This window comes from Pyxicephalus adspersus, chromosome 5 (assembly GCF_032062135.1).
Source record: "Pyxicephalus adspersus chromosome 5, UCB_Pads_2.0, whole genome shotgun sequence".
Classification (NCBI taxonomy): Eukaryota; Metazoa; Chordata; class Amphibia; order Anura; family Pyxicephalidae; genus Pyxicephalus; species Pyxicephalus adspersus.
The window spans coordinates 80756527-80779249 of record NC_092862.1 but is presented as its reverse complement, the minus strand read 5'-3'; the positions used below and the strand labels follow the sequence as shown (position 1 = coordinate 80779249).

General features: G+C 36.2%; 2 protein-coding genes across 2 annotated transcripts in view; one reads left to right on the top strand and one right to left on the bottom strand.

Moving 5' to 3' along the window:
- Positions 1–6248, top strand: part of GALNT12 (polypeptide N-acetylgalactosaminyltransferase 12) — a 43354-nt gene extending 37106 nt beyond the window's left edge. The window contains exon 10 of the mRNA XM_072411931.1: positions 2809–6248. Coding sequence (XP_072268032.1) covers positions 2809–2946 — 138 coding nt within the window. The 3' untranslated portion in view covers positions 2947–6248. The remainder of the gene's footprint in view (positions 1–2808) is intronic.
- Positions 6249–12352: 6104 nt separating this feature from the next.
- Positions 12353–22723, bottom strand: part of ICE1 (interactor of little elongation complex ELL subunit 1) — a 45579-nt gene continuing 35208 nt past the window's right edge. The window contains 5 exon segments of the mRNA XM_072411930.1: positions 12353–12751; positions 14369–14467; positions 15597–15703; positions 19133–19323; positions 21089–21249. Coding sequence (XP_072268031.1) covers positions 12573–12751; positions 14369–14467; positions 15597–15703; positions 19133–19323; positions 21089–21249 — 737 coding nt within the window. The 3' untranslated portion in view covers positions 12353–12572.

Sequence of the window (22723 nt, the reverse complement as noted above, 5' to 3'; positions counted from 1 at the left end):
GCTGTGGCTGTGTTTTCTGGATGCTCTGGCTAAATGTACCTGGCCCTACAAGTACTTTGGTGTGAAGAACATATACAGTGAGGGAAAGAAGTATTTGATCCTCTGCTGATTTTGTATGTTTGCCCTCTGACAAATAAGTATTTGATCCCCTATCAACCAGCAAGATTTCAGGCTCCTAGGTGTCTTCACTGTATGCAGGTAACACGCTGAGATTAGGAGCACCCTCTGTAAGGGAGTGCTCCTAATCCAAGCTTGTTACAGTACCTGTATGAAAGTCATCCATCCACAGAATCAGTTAATTCAATTAATCAGATTCCAAACTAGCCACCATGGCCAAGACAAAAGAGCTGTCTAAGAATGTCAGGAACAAGATTGTAGACCTACACAAGGCTGGACTGGGCTACAAGACTATCGCCTTGCAGCTTGGTGAGAAGGTGACAACAGTTGGCCTGATAATTCGCAAATGGAAGAAACACAAAATAACTATTAATCTCCTTCGATCTGGTGCTCAATGCAAGATCTCCCCGTCTGCAGTTTGCCAATAAACATCTGAATGATCCAGATGAGACCAAAATTGAGCTCTTTGAAATCAACTCAACTCGCCGTGTTTGGAGGAGGAGGAATGCTGCTTATGACCCCAAGAACACCATCCCCACCGTCAAACATGGAGGTGGATACAATATGCTTTGGGGATGTTTTTCTGCTAAGGGGACAGGACACCTTCACCACATCGAAGGGACAATGGACGGGGCCATGTATCATCAAATCTTGGGTGAGCACCTCCTTCCCTCAGCCAGGGCATTGAAAATGGGTCGTGGATGGGTATTCCAGCATGACAATGACCCACAAAACACGGGCAAGGCAGCAAAGGAGTGGCTCAAGAAGAAGCACATGAAGGTCTTGGAGTGGCCTAGCCAGTCTCCTGACTGGTTGATAGGCGATCATATACTTTTTTCACTCATTACAATGCACATCAAGCTCTGACTTTTGTTGTTATTTTGTCTCTCACACCTACAATGAAGCTACTATTACAAATATAGACTGGTCATTTCTTTGTCAGAGGGCAAACCAACAAAATCAGCAGGGGATCAAATACTTCTTTCCCTCACTGTATATCCTTTATTCCACACGTCACCATTGCCTCCTGCTTTTTGCAGAGCATATGGGCGGAAGTGTGTGTAAAGTGCTTTTGTTCTGAAATGAAAGCAGTAAGCCTATAAACTGCTGACAGTTTATAGGCTTACTGCCTGGTGGTAATCCCCAGTGTGGCTCGGGGTGAATTTTCCATACCAAAAGTGGTAACCCCGAGCCACAGTTGGGGTGGAATTGCCAGGGAGTCCTACCTGGTTCCCACATTCCAGTGGCGGCCTCCAGTGGCCCCAATGGGGTCCTCCAGCGATACCTGGCATCTTCTTCCCCTGGCGATGACGGACAGGCATCTGTGTAACCTGGGGATGCATGGCCGGCATCTGCATCCCTGGTGTGGGGACGTGAGGCCAGGGTAAGCAGATGCCGGTCGGAATTTAAAATACTAAGTATTTTTAAATGTACCACTTTTATATTTTAAAATACTTGGTATTTATATCGCCAGGGAAGTAAAAAAGCTGTTAGCTGCAATAAACTTTTTGTGAACATTAGTTGGGTGGTACAAAAATGGGTATACTCCACCAATTGCAATAAACAAAAATTAAGCACAAATACTGGAAAAACCTACTGAGTCTCTACAAATGTATTCACCTTCCTTGTCTTTTTAACCCCAGATCTAACAAACTTATACTATGGCTTATCTCTGTCACGTGTCTACAACAAATCACCTACTATAGGCTTAAATAAAGTTCCAAAATTTCAATTAGAACTCTAGGAATTTTTCGGGAATTCACTTTCGGGCCAAATTCCAATCTGAACACCATTGTACACCTTTGAGAAAGTCTTTTGAGAAAAAAGCTTTTGCAGTTTGGTGAGATAGATACATTGTGAAAAAATGTTTTTATGACTATAGGACCTTAAGAAATAGGTTTTCTGCAAACATGGAAAAAATAAGTGTACCTCTTACCACAGTTGATATAGGTACATGGCCAGCAGTGGTGCCATCTGTAACATCAATGTAGGAAAATGCCAGCAATTACACTGCATAAAACAGTAGGTAATTGACATAAAATTCTGACAGAATACAGTATGTCTGGTACACACACACATAAGGAACACACACCTATTCATGGCTTGAAAAGGTCTTTTGTGCTGTTAAGCGTCACACTGGTTAATTGTCTTTTTATGTATTAAGTATAAAAATATATAAATGGTCCATATAGAGAACTCGCTTCACAATTATTAACTTTAAGATCATTATAAAGGATAAACTTTGCATCTGAAGGAAAAGAAGCTTAATCTCTCTATAGGCTCCCTCAGGAAGCAGTTTTAGCAAACTCTATAGATTGCTTTAAGAAAAAACCTGGATGCTTTTATAAAAGCACAGAATATACCTGAATATTAAAGTTTTAAAGTAAAGACAACATAGACTGTTGATCAAGGGAACATCTGATTTCCTCACGGGGTCAGGAAGGAATTTTTTTACCCTGTTGGAGCAAATTGAACCATGATTTATAGGGTTTTTTTGCCTTCCTCTGGATCCACTATGTCTATAGGGGTTTATCTGGGATATTTTTATTTCCCTAGTGGTTAACCTTGATGGACTTATGTCTTTTTTTAAACCTGACCATGTAAAAGAGCTTTAATAGACTACTCATTGTTGTACACATGTATTAATTAATTGGAGACTTATAATAAGACCTTTGTTCTGGTTCTTTACAGGATGGTACCCTGCTACATCAACGAACCCAAAAGTGTGTCCAAGCTGAAAGAAATGCTCAAACAGGAAATCCTGAGCCGGTATTAAGGCCCTGTTTAGATATTGATCTACAGAAATGGTTTTTCCAAGAAAGAAGCTGAATTTTTTCTTTTTACTGATTGAAGATTCAACAGGAAAAAGGAGCATTTTGGCAGCTAATATCACACTGGCACTTTTTTTGTCTTTGATCTTTGTAATGGTTGCTATGAATGTTCATAACTGTTGAAAATTTCAAAATTTCTCTTTTGAACTGTGTACTAGTGGACCGATGGTGAAACACTTGTTGACTACAGTGTAGAGATATGGTTTTAAAAATAGTGGTGTGTAGTGAAAAAAGTAAAAGTAATTACTTTCACAGATATAAAATATAAAAATGAAAATAAAGGGAAATAGCCGTTTTATTGATTTCTGTTTAAAACCCTGTATTTTAACTTTTGCCAGGTTCATAGATCCTAATTTCTAAAGGTGGAAGGTGACATTATTGAGTTGCTAATTTTATTTATGGGATAAAACAATATTGTTACAGTTTATTTTAAAAAAAAGTGATGATTCACAAGTGCCTATCTCTGATGCAAGTATTTAAATGCACATGGAAAAAACTTGCTGCAAATCATGTATAGCTATTTTTATGTTTATTGTAAAGTTTCTGCACTTCCCTGTGTGCCAGAAATGTTTTGGTTTTGCTAAATGAAACCTGCACTGAGAAAACGTGAAAACTGTCATTACTGGCCTTTTATGAAAATGCTAGTTGATGGCCTTTGTGCTAAGCTCTGAATTTTCTGAGTATCAACAGAACAACTAGTATATTTAGGTGGCAATCATTTGCTGCCCTTGTTTTGCTCTTGGTACAGGTTTCTTTTGTGTTAATATTTGTTAACCTTTCTGCAAGAGTTATTCGAATATTGCACTGCAATATTTTTATAAAGTTTGTCATAAATAGTAAGTCATTTTATCCTGAATATAATTATTGCATAAAAAATTAGGTATATGAAGAGTGAAAGTTGGTTTTGGGTAAAGAGAGTCTGTCAGTGTATGATGAAGTTATATTTGGACATTTTGAGATTGGCATGATTTGAAATTTTAAGCGCTGAGAAGAAAGTAATGACCATGGACCATATTGGTACATTTTTCGATCATCTTGGTAGTGTGGTTGATCGCTATTATTGGTGTCAAATGGAAATACTTTTGTACAGTTATGGCATTTTTCATTTTTGTATAATTTGCTAAAGGTCTCTGCCATTGCTCAAGAATAGTATTCACTGTCCTCAAAGGTAAATTTTCATTTTGAGCCAAACTGAAAACTACTTATAATACTCTTTCTGTATATTTATCAGTCCAAACCATAAACCTATCTTCCTGATATTCTTTATGTGCCACTAAAATAGCTCTGATCCATTGAGGCACGTACTCCACAAAGACCTATCAAGGTGTCCAGTATTAGGTACTAAGCAGCAAATCCTCTAAGTCACATTGTCTCCATTGGCTTGCCTCTTCCTATATTTTTTTTTTTTTTTTGCTATCTCTTCTCTAGGTAAACAACACGCATGTACCTGGTCATTCAAATGATCTAAAAGTGCTACAGTAGTTCCTCTGTGGGATCAGATGTGTCATGGGTACCCACGACCCTGTTGCTAATTAACAGTTGTCCTTGCCTGGGCCACTTTGGTATGTACTAACCACTGCATACAGGGAACACCCCACAAAACCCTGTGTTAGATTTGTATTGCTTTGTCCCTAGTTGGTAGGGGTGACCTCTTTATTTGTCCAGGTGATCATTGTCACCAACGCAGAAAACAAGAAAAAATCCAAAATTTTGAGCTAATCAGAGCTATAATTGAAGGAAAATCCAAAAGGAATCCCTGTTCCTACAGTAGATACTGGAGATTTCCTGTCATTCCCTGTTACACTTCTTTAGGGCAGGAAATAAAGGGAAATATGGGGCACAGATATCAATTAATAACTTTATAGAGGTTTAAAGCCTTCCTTAAGCTTGTATTTATATTAAAAATACAGTGGTACCTAGGTATAATTCTTTATTCCGTTCCAGATCCTTGGACCAAACAGGACTTATACCAAACCATTTTTCCCATAAGAAATACAAGAAAAATGATTAATCCGTTCCCATGAAAAAAAAATCCTATTGTTATTGGCATAATATACATTGATTGGGCTGTATAAAATAATTTAAACACTGCTTAATACTAAAATACATAAACATAAAAGGAATTAGATTAAATAATTGAAAATTTAACCTCATTTTACCTTGCTGAGAGGAGTCGAGTGCCTACTAGGATGGTGCTGAGAAGGGAGGAGGAGATGTTCTGTAATTCACAGAGAGTTATAGCCTGGTTGTTCACTGAATGGTAGCAACTGGCATACTGATGCACGTGGGCAGTTGTGGCTTTGTCTCGAGAGGAGTAAATAGGGGTAGCGCGCAGTGTTATGACTCATTTTGACCCAAATAAGTTCTAGCAAAAAGGGTGTATACCAAGCAAGATTTTTTCTGTCCAAACAGGATTTTTACCAAGTTGAACTTATTCCAAAGCAGACATATACCGAGGTACCACTGTACTGCCTTTGTGTATATGATTCGTTCCTCCAAGCTCCACATAGTAGAATCACTGCCACTTAACTCTTTCTGGTTATTCCTCTACTGATGCATTTTGTGCAGTACAGTATATTTTCTGCGTCTAAACAACTTCATGATCTTGACTAGTATTCCTGGTAATATTTTCAATGCATCTATTAGCTCTGTTGATGGCATAACCAGGTAGACACCTCGCCTCTTTTATCTCTTATATATTTTCTTTACTTTCCTAAATGGCCATCCCTTACATTTTAAATACTAAAAATAGGAAAACATCTCTTTTTGACATGTTTGATATCTATTCTCACTTAATTGCACTGGAATGTCAGTCTCCATTAGTAGTTGTGTCAGCGTGTATCTATAAAAAATAAAACATTCATTATCTCTATGGAAGGGGCCATCTTTTTGTGTGTGTGTGACAGGTTGAAACTTGCTGACTGTGGTCCAGGTCAGTGGTTGTAAACTATATATATATATATTCTGATAATCTGATTTAAAAATTCCTTTCGTGCCTGATTCTGTCACATATACCTCCAGGGATCCAGCATTAGCTATAAACCTCTGCTCCCTTATGTGAAGGATTTATTTAATAAGTATAAGCAAAGTTTACATGTCAATGTTTTGTGTATGTACAAAATGAAAATACTGTACACGTGATGGTTATTATGATTATGCTCAATTTTGTGACTTTGATTCTGTTCTGTTTGTATGCTGGGAAATTTCAGTCATTCATAATGTGATTCTTTTATTTAACACTATTTTAACGGATTTACTGTAATACTAATTTCCAATAAATAGTCAAATTACATTTTGAAATGTGAAATGGTGAAAAATCATTTTTAGATTAACATTTCTTATTGGCTACAAGGAACACTAACACTGTGTTGCATACACTTGGCTTTACTAAGGAGTTCATAGCAAAAGTTAAATCTGAAAAAATGACATCAAATTTTCTTTTAATTTTTTATTTTTATTTTCGATTTTAACATATAACTAAAGTTCTGTGACGGACTAGGAGCACAGAGAGAAAGCACACAGAGACCAATCAATAGAGGACCAACAGGCCAGAGGTTTATATTCGAGTCTTACATAAAACACAGGAAAGAGATAGACTGGCGTAGGGCAAACGGATACAATCAGGTCAAGGGTCCAGAAATACACACAGCAAGGATCCGGGTGCTCCTCCCGGTAATGGGAAGCCAAGAGAACTGTTTCAGCAATACCAGCAGCCAGGCAATCCTGAACCTCTGTTGGGTTCACTGTCCTTGGCTCTTCAGCAACATCTAGCAAGGAGAGAGCACTACAAGTCCCAACAGTGCTCAGCAGCTCTCAAATCTATAAATCTATAAATTTAAAATGTCAGCATTTATTCACCGTTATTCACATAGCACCGTTTCCCTAGCGTTTAACCCGGGGAGTTTTCTATTTTTTAAACGTTGCAAACAACGTTTAAGATAAGTGTCATAAACGTGCCTCAAGGAAACGTCCTGGTGTAGATTAACCCATTGTAATGCATGGGGATTTCAAACAAGGGGTTTAAAAGCCTCAGATTAGATCAGACTAAGCCTTAAAGCCCTTGTTGGAAATCCCCATGCATTACAATAGGTTAATCTACACCAGTTTCCTTGAGGCACGTTTATGACATTTATCTTAAACGTTGATTGCAACGTTTAAAAAATTAAAACGCTGGAAAACTCGAGTAAACGCTTCTATTGATTTTATTTTCCGACAATTTTGACCACTTAATATGCAAATTAGTTAAAATGTGAAAATAGGCGTTTTCCAGCATTTTAAAGGCAAGCTTTAAAACGCTAATAAACGCAAATTGTTTTTTCTATGTCTAATTATGTAGTTGATATTTTATATATTGTGAAGTGATGGATCTTTAAATTTAGCACACAAACACATTGATTAGCAGTTTTGGCACTTTTAAGTTCACACGTAGTTGTAATGAAACTTAGTTTTAATGTTTCAATATAAAATATAATATATATATATATATATATATATATATATATATATATATATATATATATATATATATATATATATATATATATATATATATATATATATATATATAAACTATAATTTGTTTTGCCACCCTGTTGGACAGACTCATGAGCCTTGTATTCTCATTATGTCTACGACTCCCAGCCAAATGCATTACCTTCATTGAGCCACTAGGCGCAGATATAGGGAATCATCCCCCCCATTTAGAATAGGTTGGGGGGGATTTAAGTCATCTTTTGCAGGTGGGCTTCTGCTTCAAGCTGGATCGCAAGGAAGTAGGCAAAAGTAGCATCCCACGTGGTTCTGGTCCCTCAACCAGAAACTGTCATCAATGGTAGATAAGGTCTACAAAAGGCAGGTAGGGCAGCCTAATAAATAGCATACCATGGAGAGCAGCAAGTTGTACTTTTTGGGTCACTTCCACTAGGTAAAAATAGCAGACATTGATCTAAAATTGTTTTTTGATTTTGTGAATAATTTTGGAATTGATATTGGTTCACAATTTTTTTTTTTTTTTTAATTGGTGATTAATTTTGGGGGTATAGTAGAATTTGTTGGGTAAGTGATGTTCAAAAATACAAGATAATATTATGATTGATTTTATTTAAAGATAACGATAATTTAGTTAGTATTTGGAAATAGGGATTGGTATGTTGATATTGCAAATATCTTTAAAAGTGCTTCTGAAAAGGTGATTTAAGGCACAAGTAACACATGTAATCATGATTTGGTTAAATTGTGCACATTTCAAATGAATACTTTATTCCGATGCGGGTAGATTGAGTCTATCATTATTTTTGTTTGTGATTTTGTTTGTGAAGTGATTCAAGGAAATAATGTACTAAACATATGTAAGATTGTGATTGTAGTATATTATATTGAAATTTTCTTGATTGGACTAGTACAAGTTTAAACACGGGTGAAAAGATACATTTTAATTCCTTACACTTTTCAAATTAAAAAAAAAAGAGCGGATAGTTTGAAGAGTTAACATTAAAATAAACGTAAGTGCATCATGGATAAAAAAAAAAATATAGGGATTAGGATTTTAATACTAAGGATAAAAAAAAAGAAAAAAAAAACTTAACTGAAAATTTTGGAATTTTTTTTCTGTCTTATGTAGGACACGAAATTTTGTAATCAATTTTTTGAATAAGATGTATTAACTGTTAATGTTGCATTTTTTTTTTATTAAATGAGTTTATATGTCAAGTGAATTAAAGTTAAATAAATGCTGAACTTTTAAATTTTTAATTTAAAAATATTTTTTAGGTACCTAAAAAGTCCCCCAAAAATATATGCATTCTTCATCAAATCATTTGCTAATCCTGTTTTTTTTTTCTGGTCACAGTGGGTGCCGTCCCCTCACCAGAATTCAATCCCCTGGCAAATTCAGTCTTGGAAAGTATGCAGGAAGTTCAGGCTTAATCTTAATCTCAAAACAGTTTTCAAATACAGGAGATTTATGGGTACAATCACAACATCTATTTTGGCTGAACTCTGGGCCCATTGACACAGTGGCTGCCGCTAGCTGTTTTTCTTAAACCAATGGAGGTGCAATCTAGATCCCTCATACCATCAAGTAAAATCTTTAAAGGTGCACGAAACAAAGCAATCTCTTCAGGCCAATCTTATAGAATTTAAATTCCAGTGTGCGATTCCTCTTTATAGGTCAGTTTAAAGTAAAATTGATAGAAAACAAAACTGTACATTTAGGTATTTATTTACCTCAATTGAAGAAAAAATAAGGTATTTGCTATTTAAAATACTTCTGTTTATATTATACTTTAGATCCAGAAGTTTTGGGCTTTCTCTGGTGAAAAGCCTTCATATGCAGTTTTCTCAGAACTCCAGTTTAATTTGGAACTGCATTCCATATTAGCATTTTTAACCTGAGTTATAAACACAAGATGGAGGATTTAGGCAAATCACAAAATCTCTTCTCTCTAGGATTACCAAGAAAGATTGCTTTCATTATGGATTCCTAAGTACATTCACACGGTAATGACATCATTCTCCAAAATTTCTGCAGATGTGGTTTGTACAGCTAAAAGCTGTAGTATCCCCAATAATGTCCTAGAGAGATGATGGGCTCCCTTGTTCCCTGCTAAAAAAACATGTTCTATGTCTTAATGTCCTCTTGTCTTGTCTCTTACTAGTCTTTTCCACTGTATATGTGGTGAAATACGCCATAAATAGCAACAAGTAAGCCACACTACACTAGCTTACAAAAGTTATTTATCAACCTGAATTTATTTTGCTGAAACATATCGTGCAGTGCTTTTCTTTTTGCTGAAGTCCATTGTCATGCCACAAACTGTTCCTCAATAATAAAATCATGCAGATACAGTTCATAGGCTTTAGACTACCACACACTAACTTGTGGTTCCATCAGATAAAACAGTGATTTACCAAATAGCAGATGGCAGAGTTACTTGGTGTTGGAAGGCATTCGGTATGAATAGCACCACAATGCACAAGTGCATGTTTTCTTGCATTAGCACAGCACATCAATGTGAACCCAGTTCTAGTTTATTTAAAGCTGAACTAAACGTGACCAGACCGGCGCTGTATTGCAGATGGGGCTCCCTTTTTAAATGAAGATGATAAACAGACAAGTATGTTTTATTGAAGAAAGGGCATTGTATGTCCTTTTCTGCAAATAAGACCTGTCTGCTCACAGAGTTTGCAAGCAATACTAAAGTTCCACTTTAAACCTAAAAGAAAAAAATTGTGACCAGGTAGGTAAGCACTTTGTTGAAGAGAAAATGCTAAGAGACCTGCTAAAGTTTCTTCAGCAATTAGGCAGACTCCCTTTCTGTTCACAATCTTCTGTAGGTAGTAAGGGAAAGGGGAGTTTCTCTTATTTATTGTTTGAACACCAAAATAGGAAAGTTGCAATTTCTGCTAATTTGACACTGTCATTAGGGATGGATGGGCAAGTTTTGTAAACTTTTTCACAGGAAAATTCTTATTTTCACTAAATGAAAAGATTACAATAACCATTTGTATATTTGACTTGCCAATAATATAAGTCAATTGTGAATCCCTAGAACCCAAATTGTATTAAATTGCCAGAAAAATTTAGGGGGACAAATTGGAACAGGTCACGAAGAAGGTCACTTTTCCAGAATCAAAGTTACAAACATTACAAAGTCATCAAAGATTGTATTGTATTGTGACAAGGATTGCTGGGGGTGTCCAGTGAATATATAGGAACATGCACTAGCTAAAAAAAACTATTCCTAAAAAGCATTAGATTTACCGTAAAAATGTGTTTTTCTGACTTTTTATTTTACTATATTTTTACTTTGATTTAGGTAAAACTGATTTTGCAATTAGGCCACTAGTAACTTTCTATTTCTGCATGCTCGGGTGTCAAAAGGGCTGGTTTAGGTATTTCTGTAATTCCTGTTTTTCATACACAAAAGAGTTAGTTTTTACTCAAATGTGAAAAACAAGAACATCCAGTCAGCAGCCATTCAATAGATGCAAGTATCTTGTTGATAGCAGAAGTCAAGGGAAAATGGTCATACTGGTTAGAGATGACAGAAAGGCTGAAGTAACTCTAGATACTCTTTACAACAAGTTGGCAGAAACCGGTTTCAAAATGAGTGACAAAACAAGCTGAATTTTGAGCCATATAGGCCACAACAGCAAAAGACCACATTAAGCCTCCCTCATGTCACACACGAGTGAGCCTGGGCCCACCACCAGACGGCTAAAACTATGAAAATTTATCCTGGTCTGACTAGACTCCAAAACTTAACCTAGTAGAATGGGATTTTACCAGCATAATTATGCAGCTAAAAAAGCTGCAAAAACTGTAATGCAATCATCTCAGCATAGAATAGGAAATCAAATGAACGGATGTGAAAAGTAAAATCCATGTAACAAAGCATTAGGACCAAAGCAAACGGAGTATACTCAATATTACTAGTACATTTCCTCTTGGGTGTGTATGGTAATAAATATCTGGATGTGCTTTTAGACCCAAAGCAAGCAAGCACCTTTCCCAAAAACTGTTGTTCCATTGTGAAAATACTAGACTTGGGGTCCCTCTTTAGTGTCTATTCAGTATGTCTGTCTAATGTTATTTGAAAACATTCTAAATAATTTGTGGTGGAAGCTCGAATGTATCTACCAATAGCCAATTTACAATTTAGGTCCAACATAAGCTGAAAACATATTGTGTGTTAAAGATATCAGAGAAGGATTAGAGCTTGTTTTTGTTTTTTTCTTTGTCTCTGTCTTTATCAAGGAGATCAAATCTTTTTTCTAAGACAAGAGGGATGAGAAATCGCAATGGGAACAGAAACATAAAAAACATTCAAACTAATTTTAGGCTGGTTAGGTCTTTCCGTCCTGGTGATGCCTGCACCCCCCATTCTACAAGCATTGCAGAGACAGGAAGTGAGGTAAACAAAAAAAACTCCCCAAAGACTCTAAGGGCTCTAATAAGTAATTCCCCTGTAATTCATGTGAAATTTGCTGACAAATGTTCAAATCTCTCTACATCTACACTCACTCACACACTGCTTTAAACTCGTTTTAAAACAATAACTTGTTATGGCACCTAGTGGCCAATTGTCAAATAAGAAACACTACACACATAAAACCACAATTATAGGCTAATTGACAGGGGAATAATAAATACACCCATAAATGTAATCTGAGCTGAAAGCCTGGATAGGCCAAACAATTAGTACCTAAAAGGCCACCTATTAATTTAGATTTCCCTCTCAAACCACCTCTTTGCCCTGTCAGGGAGGATACATTTTAGTAGGTTCAAAGCTAGACACAAAATTTAAATATAGTGCACAAAATGTATGATTGTTACATGCTTCACTGGCTGTAAACAAACTAAAATGTGAGTATACGCAAGAAGTTATCTTACACATTGATAATTTGCAGTACAATATTTTTGAAAAATTTATTATACAAAACCTTTACAAGCAATATGTACAGACAAACAATGTTCTGAGTGTTTGTTCGAATACTACAAAAATAAAAAAAGCAAAAAAAATGTTTGAACAATAATGATTTTTTTCTACAAAACAAAGTGAAAACTAATAAGGGATGAAGGCACTTAGTTTTTCACTTTGCACCTTTTCACTGGTATTAAAGTCACTTTCTGAACCCACACATGGATTCCAGTTCCTGCATACAAATTGCAACTGCTGGTGGGATGTCATTCTTTGCGGATTCCTTCCATGCTTGTAGTGTCTTGTATATTGCAGCTGGGTCGCTTGGCGCCAAGTCAAAAAGCATGTACACACACGCCAATTGCACTCCCCAAGGCATACCTGCATAAAACAAAGTTGAAACTCATAAGTATTTAACTCAGAAGGCACAAATATTGTCACCGAGCAAGTATAAAAGTTCAGCATATATCAGAATAATAAAGGACAAGCACAGGGTCACCTTTATATACAATGTAACATGCTGACAAGTCTGTTTTAGGGTTTTACTATCTAATCCTAGATGGATTTAAGAAAACCATGCCCAAAAAAACAATTGTGGTAAATAAGTGGTAAATTTGTGCAGTTTTATTCAAGTTTTGATATAAAGTGTTAAAGCAGAACTAAACTAAAAAAAAAATTACACTTACCTCTAATCCCGCAGATCCCTCGATTAAGCTGGACCTTCCTCGCTTGTGCAGGCGCAAGATCGGGTGACGTAGATGCGGGGAAAAAAATGCTGATCTCACACGCATGCAGAAGATTGGAATTGTTTTTCGCCTTTTAAGGAAAAGGCTCCTTTTGTGCATGCCCTAGATCAGGCGCACCCAATCTGTCAGGGGAGGAGCTTCACCTTACCTTTTTTTTTTTTATTTAGACCCCTTCTATGTAAAGTAAAATGTTTCAGTTTAGGTCTGCTTTAGGTATTTTGGAATTGATTTCAACAGGGCCCAGAAGCTGTTGCTAGGACTTCATCTTTCTAGAATTTTTAACAATGTGTTTGTACCACAAAGTCTGTTTATTCTGCTTGTGAAAAGAAAATGTATCGCCAGAATAAATTGAAATCTTACCTGCTGCCATCCTACTCTAGCATCCTCACATCTACTTGAGACAAGATGAGGCATTCCTGGCTTTACTTACCAAAAAAAAAGTGTCCAAAAACACTGTTGCAGATCAGAAAAGATAGAGCCAGGGAGGCCACAATCTTTAGAGCAGCCTATGACTTTATAGAGATAAAAGATGGAACATGGAGTGGTGAAGTTTGAGATCACAGTGTGGCAATGCAGATAAGTCCCAGTCCCCCCCGCCCCAAACTCCCAATTCTTGATGCAATATGAGAAAACTTGGTATACATAGAAGCATGTGGAGATGAACAGCTTTTAGTACACCACACCTGAATGCTTAGCCTTTCTGACAAAGCATCAGCAGCTTTGGCTCGGTTTATCAATTTGTATAAATAAACAATACAACATTGAATTGCTTTTAAAATTACTGTTTCCTTCCATACAAATCATCACATCAGAATCTGCTAAAATAATATACAAAAAGAATCTGAATCCTTATGTATTAAAACAAGCAAAAGTACATAGGTATACCTTTTATTTTTTGTACAATTACTTTATTATGCCTCAGGGGAACCTTCAAGAATTCTGGCTAGATGATAAAAACCAGAATCACACAAAAGTATGGATACATAGAACATTTCTTTACCTTCAGTTGCCTATTTTTGCAGAGGTTGTATTTACAGTTCTGTAAAGATACCAAAAATGTAAAAAAAGCCAATGGGAAGGGGTGGCATGTCAAAGCAGTACTTGGCTGAAACATCAAGATTTTAAGCACAATGCTTGACCAAACTTGGAACCCCAGAGCACACAAGAAAAAAGTATGTGTAGGTTACCATTTGGTGTTTGATACATTTTAAGCTAATCTAGAATACCTTTGATTATATTATCAGATAATTACCTTCTTCATTAGCATGTTGTAGAAATGCAGTGATAACAGCACAGATATTCTTCACAGCAGTAATAAAACCTTCTTTTAAACCCATCTGACAAAGGTGCCCTAAAAAACAAGAAATTAGATCATTGAAGGTACTATTACCAATGCAAGCAATGCACATTTTGCCGATTTGAAAATAATTCCTAGCAATTTTCCTAATAAAAAATTCCTAATAATATTCCCCAATAAAACCCTACACTCCTTCATATTTTCACAAATTCTACAAGTAATTAGACACCACAAAGAAAACAACAGCTCAAGTAGGAACAAAAAGTTTTGTCTATAATGTGTTAAACAAATCCTATGGGGGAGAAAAAAAGCCTTTTTAGCTCATTTGCAAATCAGTAGGGATGGTCTGATTCTTCATCAGGGCATGGCAAAAGAATGGTTAGAAAGTTGAAGCAAAACCTCACAGTGTGTGCATGTATATATATTTTACATACACACACTCACATAAATGCACACACTTTGTCTGATACATTGAAAATCTGGGTAGAAAACTTTCATTACCCAGTTTAGCAATGCAGCTTACACCACCACTGCATCAGTTCAAATCTGCTTACTGGACAAAAAAATCAATATAGCCACAAACATTAAACCAGTAAAAAGTGATCTTGCAGACTGGGCACTATTGCAATGTTGTCTTGTAGATGTGAATCAGATATGGTTTATGGCCTCCTTTTGTCCACATTCTCTCCATACAGGCAGGGCATTACTTAAATTTAACAAAATGGGTGCTATATGTAAATGAATTCTACTGAAGGACTTTAATTTTTGCCTTAATTTTAATATATACTGTGTATTTTATTGCGCTAGATTTTCTGTGTTGTCTTTTACTACTTTTTCTACTTTTACTCTTTGGTAAAATTTCCATGCTACCATATCAAGCTATTCTATTTTGTTAGCAGGTAATGGAAAAGACTGTAATTTTTTCCCCTTATTTTTAATAATGACATGAAGAAAAATGTTCACTTTCCATATCCATGAGTGGTCTATTGAGCCGAAAGGGAACCAAGCGCACACAAGTTAGGATTCACAGCACCTTAGATTTCAGGGCTACTGGGACCTGTAAAAATGTATCTGAGCACAAAGTGCCTGCTTTTCATCTTCTGCTGTCCCTAAACCTTTTATTTTATGACAAGAGGAACGATAGCCAATAAAAGTTAGAAAAAAACAAATCTAGAACACTTACCTACTAGACGGATAACAGTGGCGAAAACTATATCTGGAACAAATGAGACATTGGGATTCCCTTTTTTGCGCTTTACCCATTTATCCAATAGGGGCCACAATTCTTTACTAAGGAAATATAAATATTAATATATTTACTGGTTTAGTACACTGTAAAAGTTTTAAAATACTTTTTTGTCAACTTATCACAGAATTGATATAAAACAGTTTTCGAGCCATAACTTGAAGTTTGAATTCCAGACAAACAAAATAAAACACAGTTGAAATACCCATACGTGACTTTTAATTGATGACCTTGAATTGATTTAATACAACTTTCCAAAACAGCATATGCAGATTCAGAACATTACATGCAATGGCAATATAGCTTGAATAATAATAAGCATCCTGTGGAAAATTCTAAAGCATTGATCACTCAATACAACATAACCTTATGGTAATACATAATATTCTATCAATTTACTATAAACTTGAGCAAGAAATATGAACAATTTTGTGAAAACTTTCTCTTAAGGTTCACCAGAATCTAAAATGCCAGGACAAACCCTCCTACTACTGTCATGTCTCTTTTTTAGCAAATAGTACCATAGTACCAAGAGAATGACAACACACACAAATGGGTGAATGAACTTATTATTAAACAAAGTAATAATATTTTTTTTTTTTTGAGACAGAATCTGAAAACAGTCCACTTGAAGAGATGGTAACATTAACAAACTGCAAAAAAATTATATTACCAAATATCATCAAGAACATATTACTGTCCACAATATTTGCCAAAAAACACTGGCATATCATCAATACGGACACTTAAATCAAAAAGTTCATAACCGAGAAACCACGCATAGTTTACCGGAAACCTTCCCCTCTTAAGGACCATTTGGTTCATGGTCATTTTAATATCACCAAACCTGACCTCCTTAGGATGAAAGGAACCTTTAGATGTAGAAGATGTCCCCAGTGCAAATGGGTGCAGGAAGCAAAGTGTGTAAAGCTACATACACACTTCCAATTATTATCGTTGGAAAACGAACGACGAACGTTCATGCACGATATATATGAACGATCGTATAGCACCGATGCTGCACATAGAGTTAACGACACGATCGTTCGTAGATATTGTACACACAATAGATACGATCGTTTGAGCGATAGAGGAACTATGTGCATGACAGGAAAGTGAACGGACGTTCGTTCATCACGCATGCTCTGAACATGGACGATCAACGAACAACCGTACACACGAACGAAGTTCAACGATCGTCGTCCAATCCGATCCGTCGGTCCGGTCGTTCGTTTCCAGCGACTTTCCTCGTTCGTCGGCGTCGTTGGTTACTTTTTTACGAACGATTTTTTGCCCAATCGATCGTTCGTCGTTCGATTGGAACGATAAAAATTGGAAGTGTGTACGCACCTTAACACTCCCTAATGGAAAAACAAACAGCCCCAACACGTGTACACGTATATTGATTGTACCACCAGCAAAGTGATAAATTTATTCCTGTGTAAATGCGGATTTTTTTATGTCGGAAAGACGAAAAGACCATTTAAAAAGAGAATTTACGAACACATTTATTTAGTTACTTTGGGCAGAATTACCACTCCGGTTAGCCATTATGTTGGCATGAAGCATAATTATGACCCCAACGCTTCTACGGCTTGGAAAACATATCCCCTTATCCTAGAGGCGGAGATGTTGACACCAAATTACCTTGTTGTGTGACCAAATGGATATTTGACCTACAAGCAACACTGTTACCAGGCTTGAATGACGTTTTAAGCTTCAAACCATTTCTTCTACAGTAGGAAGGCAACAGGATACCCATCCCCTTTTTAGACCAAGAACTCTCATGTTCTGAGTTTTTCCTGTGGAAGAAACATCCTCACCTGACCCATATTTAAGGTAGACACTGAAACTTCAGCTGAAGATTCAGTTCCAGCTCTAAATAAAATTCAGAATACAACTGAACCTTTGCAACACCTAGACTGTCAAACTATGTCATTCTAACAGTTGGTTATCTCACAATGGGAATGCCAATACTTTATGAAATGCTCAAGGCACTGAAGCCAGATCAAAATAAAAAGAGCCATAAACTGAGACTGTAAATATCCCACCGCAAACTACAGGAATCATGGTAAGCAGCTTCCTCGATGTCCACAGAGGTAGTCACACCATTGAAAGGAGGCAGATGTGCTATATTTCATGTCAAGGTTTTGTCAATTATATAGTAGTATTGTTAAGGCAGGACACAATTCTGCTAGATTCACAATTGGAGTAGACAACTTTCTGAAAAGAGCCAAAAACTGTGTTTTAACTTGGGAGTTTTGACAAAAGACTGCAGCGTCTTAGGTATTAGTTTATCATGCACTGAATGAAGGGACCTTATCAGATATTCGACATTAGAAAGATCAGTTGTCGACCCAAGGCTCAAAAGTCACTGAGGCCGCCAAAAGATTAGTAGGAGATTCTACACTGGAAGACATAAAGGCATGTGTATGAGACATTGCTCTGCTCTGAAGTTCTGGTCTTAAATAAGTGATCTGGCTCAAAGTCATACATGATCTCTGTAAAAAAAAAAAAACTTGAGAGAGTAGAAGAAGTGCAAAGAGAAAAGAAGAATAGAAGAAGAAACAAATGTGTTTCTAAGGATGTTCTAGAATGAGTAAAAGCAGCTATAAATTCAGGGGTAATTGATTCCTTTTGGGTATTCAACAGTATTGTACTATTCATTTTTAGTACAGGGCAATTGGATCAGTAGGTAGATATGTTTACCCGATTTCTTTTTTGTAATCAGCATACTTGGGCCAACAGCAATATTGTTTTTAGATAATATTTGTTGCTAGACAAACTGTCTAAAGTAGAATACCTAAATGTTTTATGTACCAATTTCATTATAAAGACTATGGGGGGAAAAAACATTTTGTGTTTTTTGCCAGAAAAACTTTTTACACAAAGATGGATTTAGCAATATTGCACGTAAACGCATTAATGTTTATTTCATCAACTTGTACATTTTATGTATATAGTACATGTTTATTAAAGTGTAACAAAACTTAAAAACAGTTTATATTCCATCTTATTTTTGTCATTATATGATGGTAGCATTAGTTTAATTTTTTTTTAGCAACTACAGAAAATACATGTTGATCTTGCCTTGTACCTTTTGTATTGTCCTTTCAATTTCCTGTTAAAAAGACTGCATAAGCAATAATATATTCATTAGTAAGCTACTAATTGTATCTGGTCACCACGTAATGGAGACGAAGAAAAAGACATGGTTTCTTCCATAGATAACATTTTGAGGTGAGCGTGTACATAAAATGACAAAATGTGTGTCATTTGCAATATTATCAACTTAAAATAAAGGTAAAGAATAAAGGAAAAAAAAAGGAAAAACAAATACGCAGCAACCTTGCCTAGGGATGAACGAGATGAAAATTTACATTCTTAAGAATAACATCAAGTTTTATTAGGAAAGGGTGAGGCTAACAAATAAATTGTATACTTTTAAAAAGAGAATTCAATTTCACTTTTACCTTATGATGTTATCATGTGTCCAAAGCCATTTACGGTGGCTGCACAGCAAATCAACTGCAAATACATATTCCCAAATGCTATCTGTTAAATCTTCACCAAACTTTTTACTTTGTTGAAACTTCCCATCAGGACAAAGTTGCACTGCCATCAAAACACTGGACAGAAGTACAGTTACATTCATGGGTGGGGTCTGCAAAACAGGATACATGATTTATTAATAAAAAAAAAAAAAATCTAAGGAATGAATGAATGTACCTACAACAAGGTGTTAATAAATGATAAACTGCCACCCCCCCCCCAAATAAAAAAAACAAAACTTTTTTTATAAGCTCAGCTTTTAGGGTTTCTGCAACTGTTGCATTTAGTTTTATCATCAGCCTTAGATTTGAATATTGAATCAATGTTTGTTTTTAAGAAGAAAATTACTGTTTTATTTATTTAAATAATTACAGGGAAGGCTTGAGCTGTCACATCAACACGGTCATGGAGGTGAGACCATTGCAGTCTAGGGTCAGGGGTATTGTATGAGCATTTATTCCTCTCGCCTGGGAGTTCATACTCTTTTTCCTAGTGTGTAAATTGTGGTGTTGCACTAATCATGATACACTTCTAAAAATTGTAGGACTTTACCAAATGTCAGGCAGTGTTTAATATCTCTGAGTTTATTTCCTCTAATGGGACAATGTGGACAGTAATCATTACATACCTTATTTTTCTTGATTGCTTATCTAGTAGGTGATGTACTTATCTACCTGAAAACATCACATCATCTTACCTCTTGACTTCTCTAAAAAGGTCTTCGTAGGTTAGCTCTTTGAAGTTATACAGATATCAAAATGGCCTAATGGGTTAATGCCTGTCTGGAGGACTTGGAGTTCGTAAGCAGACTGAATTTGAATTTAGGCTGATTATTAGGTAACTGAAATCCAATGAATAAAAGGAAAAGGCCCTTTAACACCAATTTAGAATTCTTGCCAATATGGACCAATTTGGAAATTTTATCTTCTTTTACTAAAATTTCACTTTTACATTCACATAAATTGTAAGACATTTATTTTCTCCTTAGCGGAACTAAACTTAAAACAAAACAAAAAATTACACTTACCTTTACTTCCGCAGACACATCGATCCCTCCAGCGAAGTCCTGTGCCCATTCTGAAATTCTCCTTCTTTGCCACCCGCCACCATTTTCTTCTCCTAGCTATGTCACCCAATCTCGCAGTGTGCAGGCATGAGCTTGGGTGACGTAGCCTGCCTAAAGTGGGAGAGGAAAAGAAAAGGAGTTTCGATCCCTCTGCACATGCAAGCGATCGGCACTTTTTTCCCCCCATTGCAGGAAAATCCTTCTGGAAGGAGCAGCCTGAAGCCTGCTGAGATACGCGACATATATATCCCAGGAGGGTCTGCCCTCCCACTAAGTCTTTAAAAAACAAACAAAAAACATACATTTAGAAGGACAAAGAATGAACATAATTTTACCTTGTTTAAAAGGGTAATCTACATGCAAAAATTAAAAAAAAAAATTGCAAAGTGTTGGGATTTCTAGACTGTTATGATTGGAGTGTTTGACAAGGGAGCAAAATTAGGCAGCAGATAGATTAAAAAAAAAAAAAATGGAAAGGCAAAAAAGAAAAAATAGTAGGCAGAAGGAGACATGAAGATGCACATAAATGAGCAAACAGTTTTTCTTCCTCCTGGGCATAGGAATAACCGTTCAAAAAAAAAAAGTGAAAAAAAAAAGTGAAAAAAAAAAGTGAAAAAAAAAAGTGAAAAAAAAAGTCTGGATATTAGGAGGTTCTACCAATTTACACAAATACCCTTGCTAACCTGATCCATTGTATGAACTAGTTCAAACTTAACTAAACATGGAAAATATGTAATGTCCCCCAAGGGCTAAGTTGCAAATAACCCTGTTCTCAAAAAACAAAAAAAAATGTGATGAACAATACACTTGCCTTCTCCCAGTTAAGGTAAGCACTAAGACAGGAGGCAACATCTTCCCTTGCCAAATTCTTCAAAACCGCCTGAATTGCTTTACTGATGACTCCATGTGTAGAAATTATATCATTCCATGAGCTCACAATGAACAGTAGCAATCTATCGGGATCTGGAAAATCTAAACACAGTCAACACAAAATTAAGCAAGCAATACTTTAAGTGTGATAAACACATTCTGCAATACCTGTTCCTACCTGCCTGAACACGACCCAACTGCGCCAAGGAAAACCAGCCAATCCCGGTGCGCCAGGAATAAACTCCTTAACCAAAATGTTCTTTAACCACTATTTTACAGATGTAGATACCTGCTGTGTAAGCCATGAGACATCATAAGTTGCTCTTTAGGACCAAGGGGTATATGAATAAGCAGTAAATCTGATGGTCACCAAACATTTACTGCATGTGATTTACATGACATTTACAGGTGCTTGTCATAAATCTGTTTAATCTACCAGGATTGTTTGGTGAATGCAAGAATAACTAACATACTCACTACAATCCTTAAACTGCAAGAAAATATTGAATAAATAAAATAAAAAAAGGACATAACATTTTTTTACAACCCCCGGAAGGCAAGAATTCAAAACAATTAGCAGGTTTTGAAATAGTAAAACAAATCCCCCAAAAGCCTCTAAAATAACTCCCTATTCAAAAAGAAATCAATTCATTGAACTAGTATTACGTCCAAATTATGGATAGCATTAAAACCACAAATAAATCGCCAGTTCTCAAAATTGGTCCAAAAACAAATAAAGTTGATTAAAGCACTCAGACCAGATGGCTTTTACCCACCTGTTTCAAAACAAATGATCTGGTATTTTAAAGCCATTGTTCATTATTTTTTAGACTAGTAGATTGGTGCAGGTCTACTGTGGTGCCAATATTTAAAACATAGATTAAAGAAGATGTTTTACTGGTTTAATTTTAAAGCTAAAAGTAAAGGCAGGTTCACATCTATATCATGCAACTTTGCGTGGCTCCCCCTTAAACACTCATGCAGAAGAGCAGATTCTTAACTCCAGCCCTCATTCATTCACCATGGGGCTGCTGCAGGAAGACACAGCTGTTCCTGGTGTAAATGCACCACATCCTTACTGCCTGTGTGAATTTAGCCTTAATCTCCTAAATGGGGACCTGTGTGGTTGACAGAGGTGCAAATCTATCCATAACTAAAATACTTTGTATAAAATAATGCAATTGTTTCAGGCCCACTTTTGAGATCATTTAGAACTCAATGACAGGTGCATCTGACTTACAAAATGACCTGCTTTGAGCATGTTCTTACTCCCCATAGTTACATAGTAGGTTAGGTTGAAAAAAAAAAAAAGACATAAGTCCATCAGGTTCAACCACTAGGGATATAAACATATCCGAGATATAAAACCCTATAAAAGACAGTGGTCGCCAACCTTTTTGGTCCCGGGGACCACTAAAATTACTGGCTTTTGACTGCGCATGCGCGGGGAGCCGGGTGTCATTCAAAGGGGAGAAACCTCCCTCATAAGGACGTCATGATGGCAGAACCCCGACGCCCACTTTCCCATCGCAGATCTGAGCCTGCGATGGGAGAGTGGGCAGGTTGTGTACAGGGA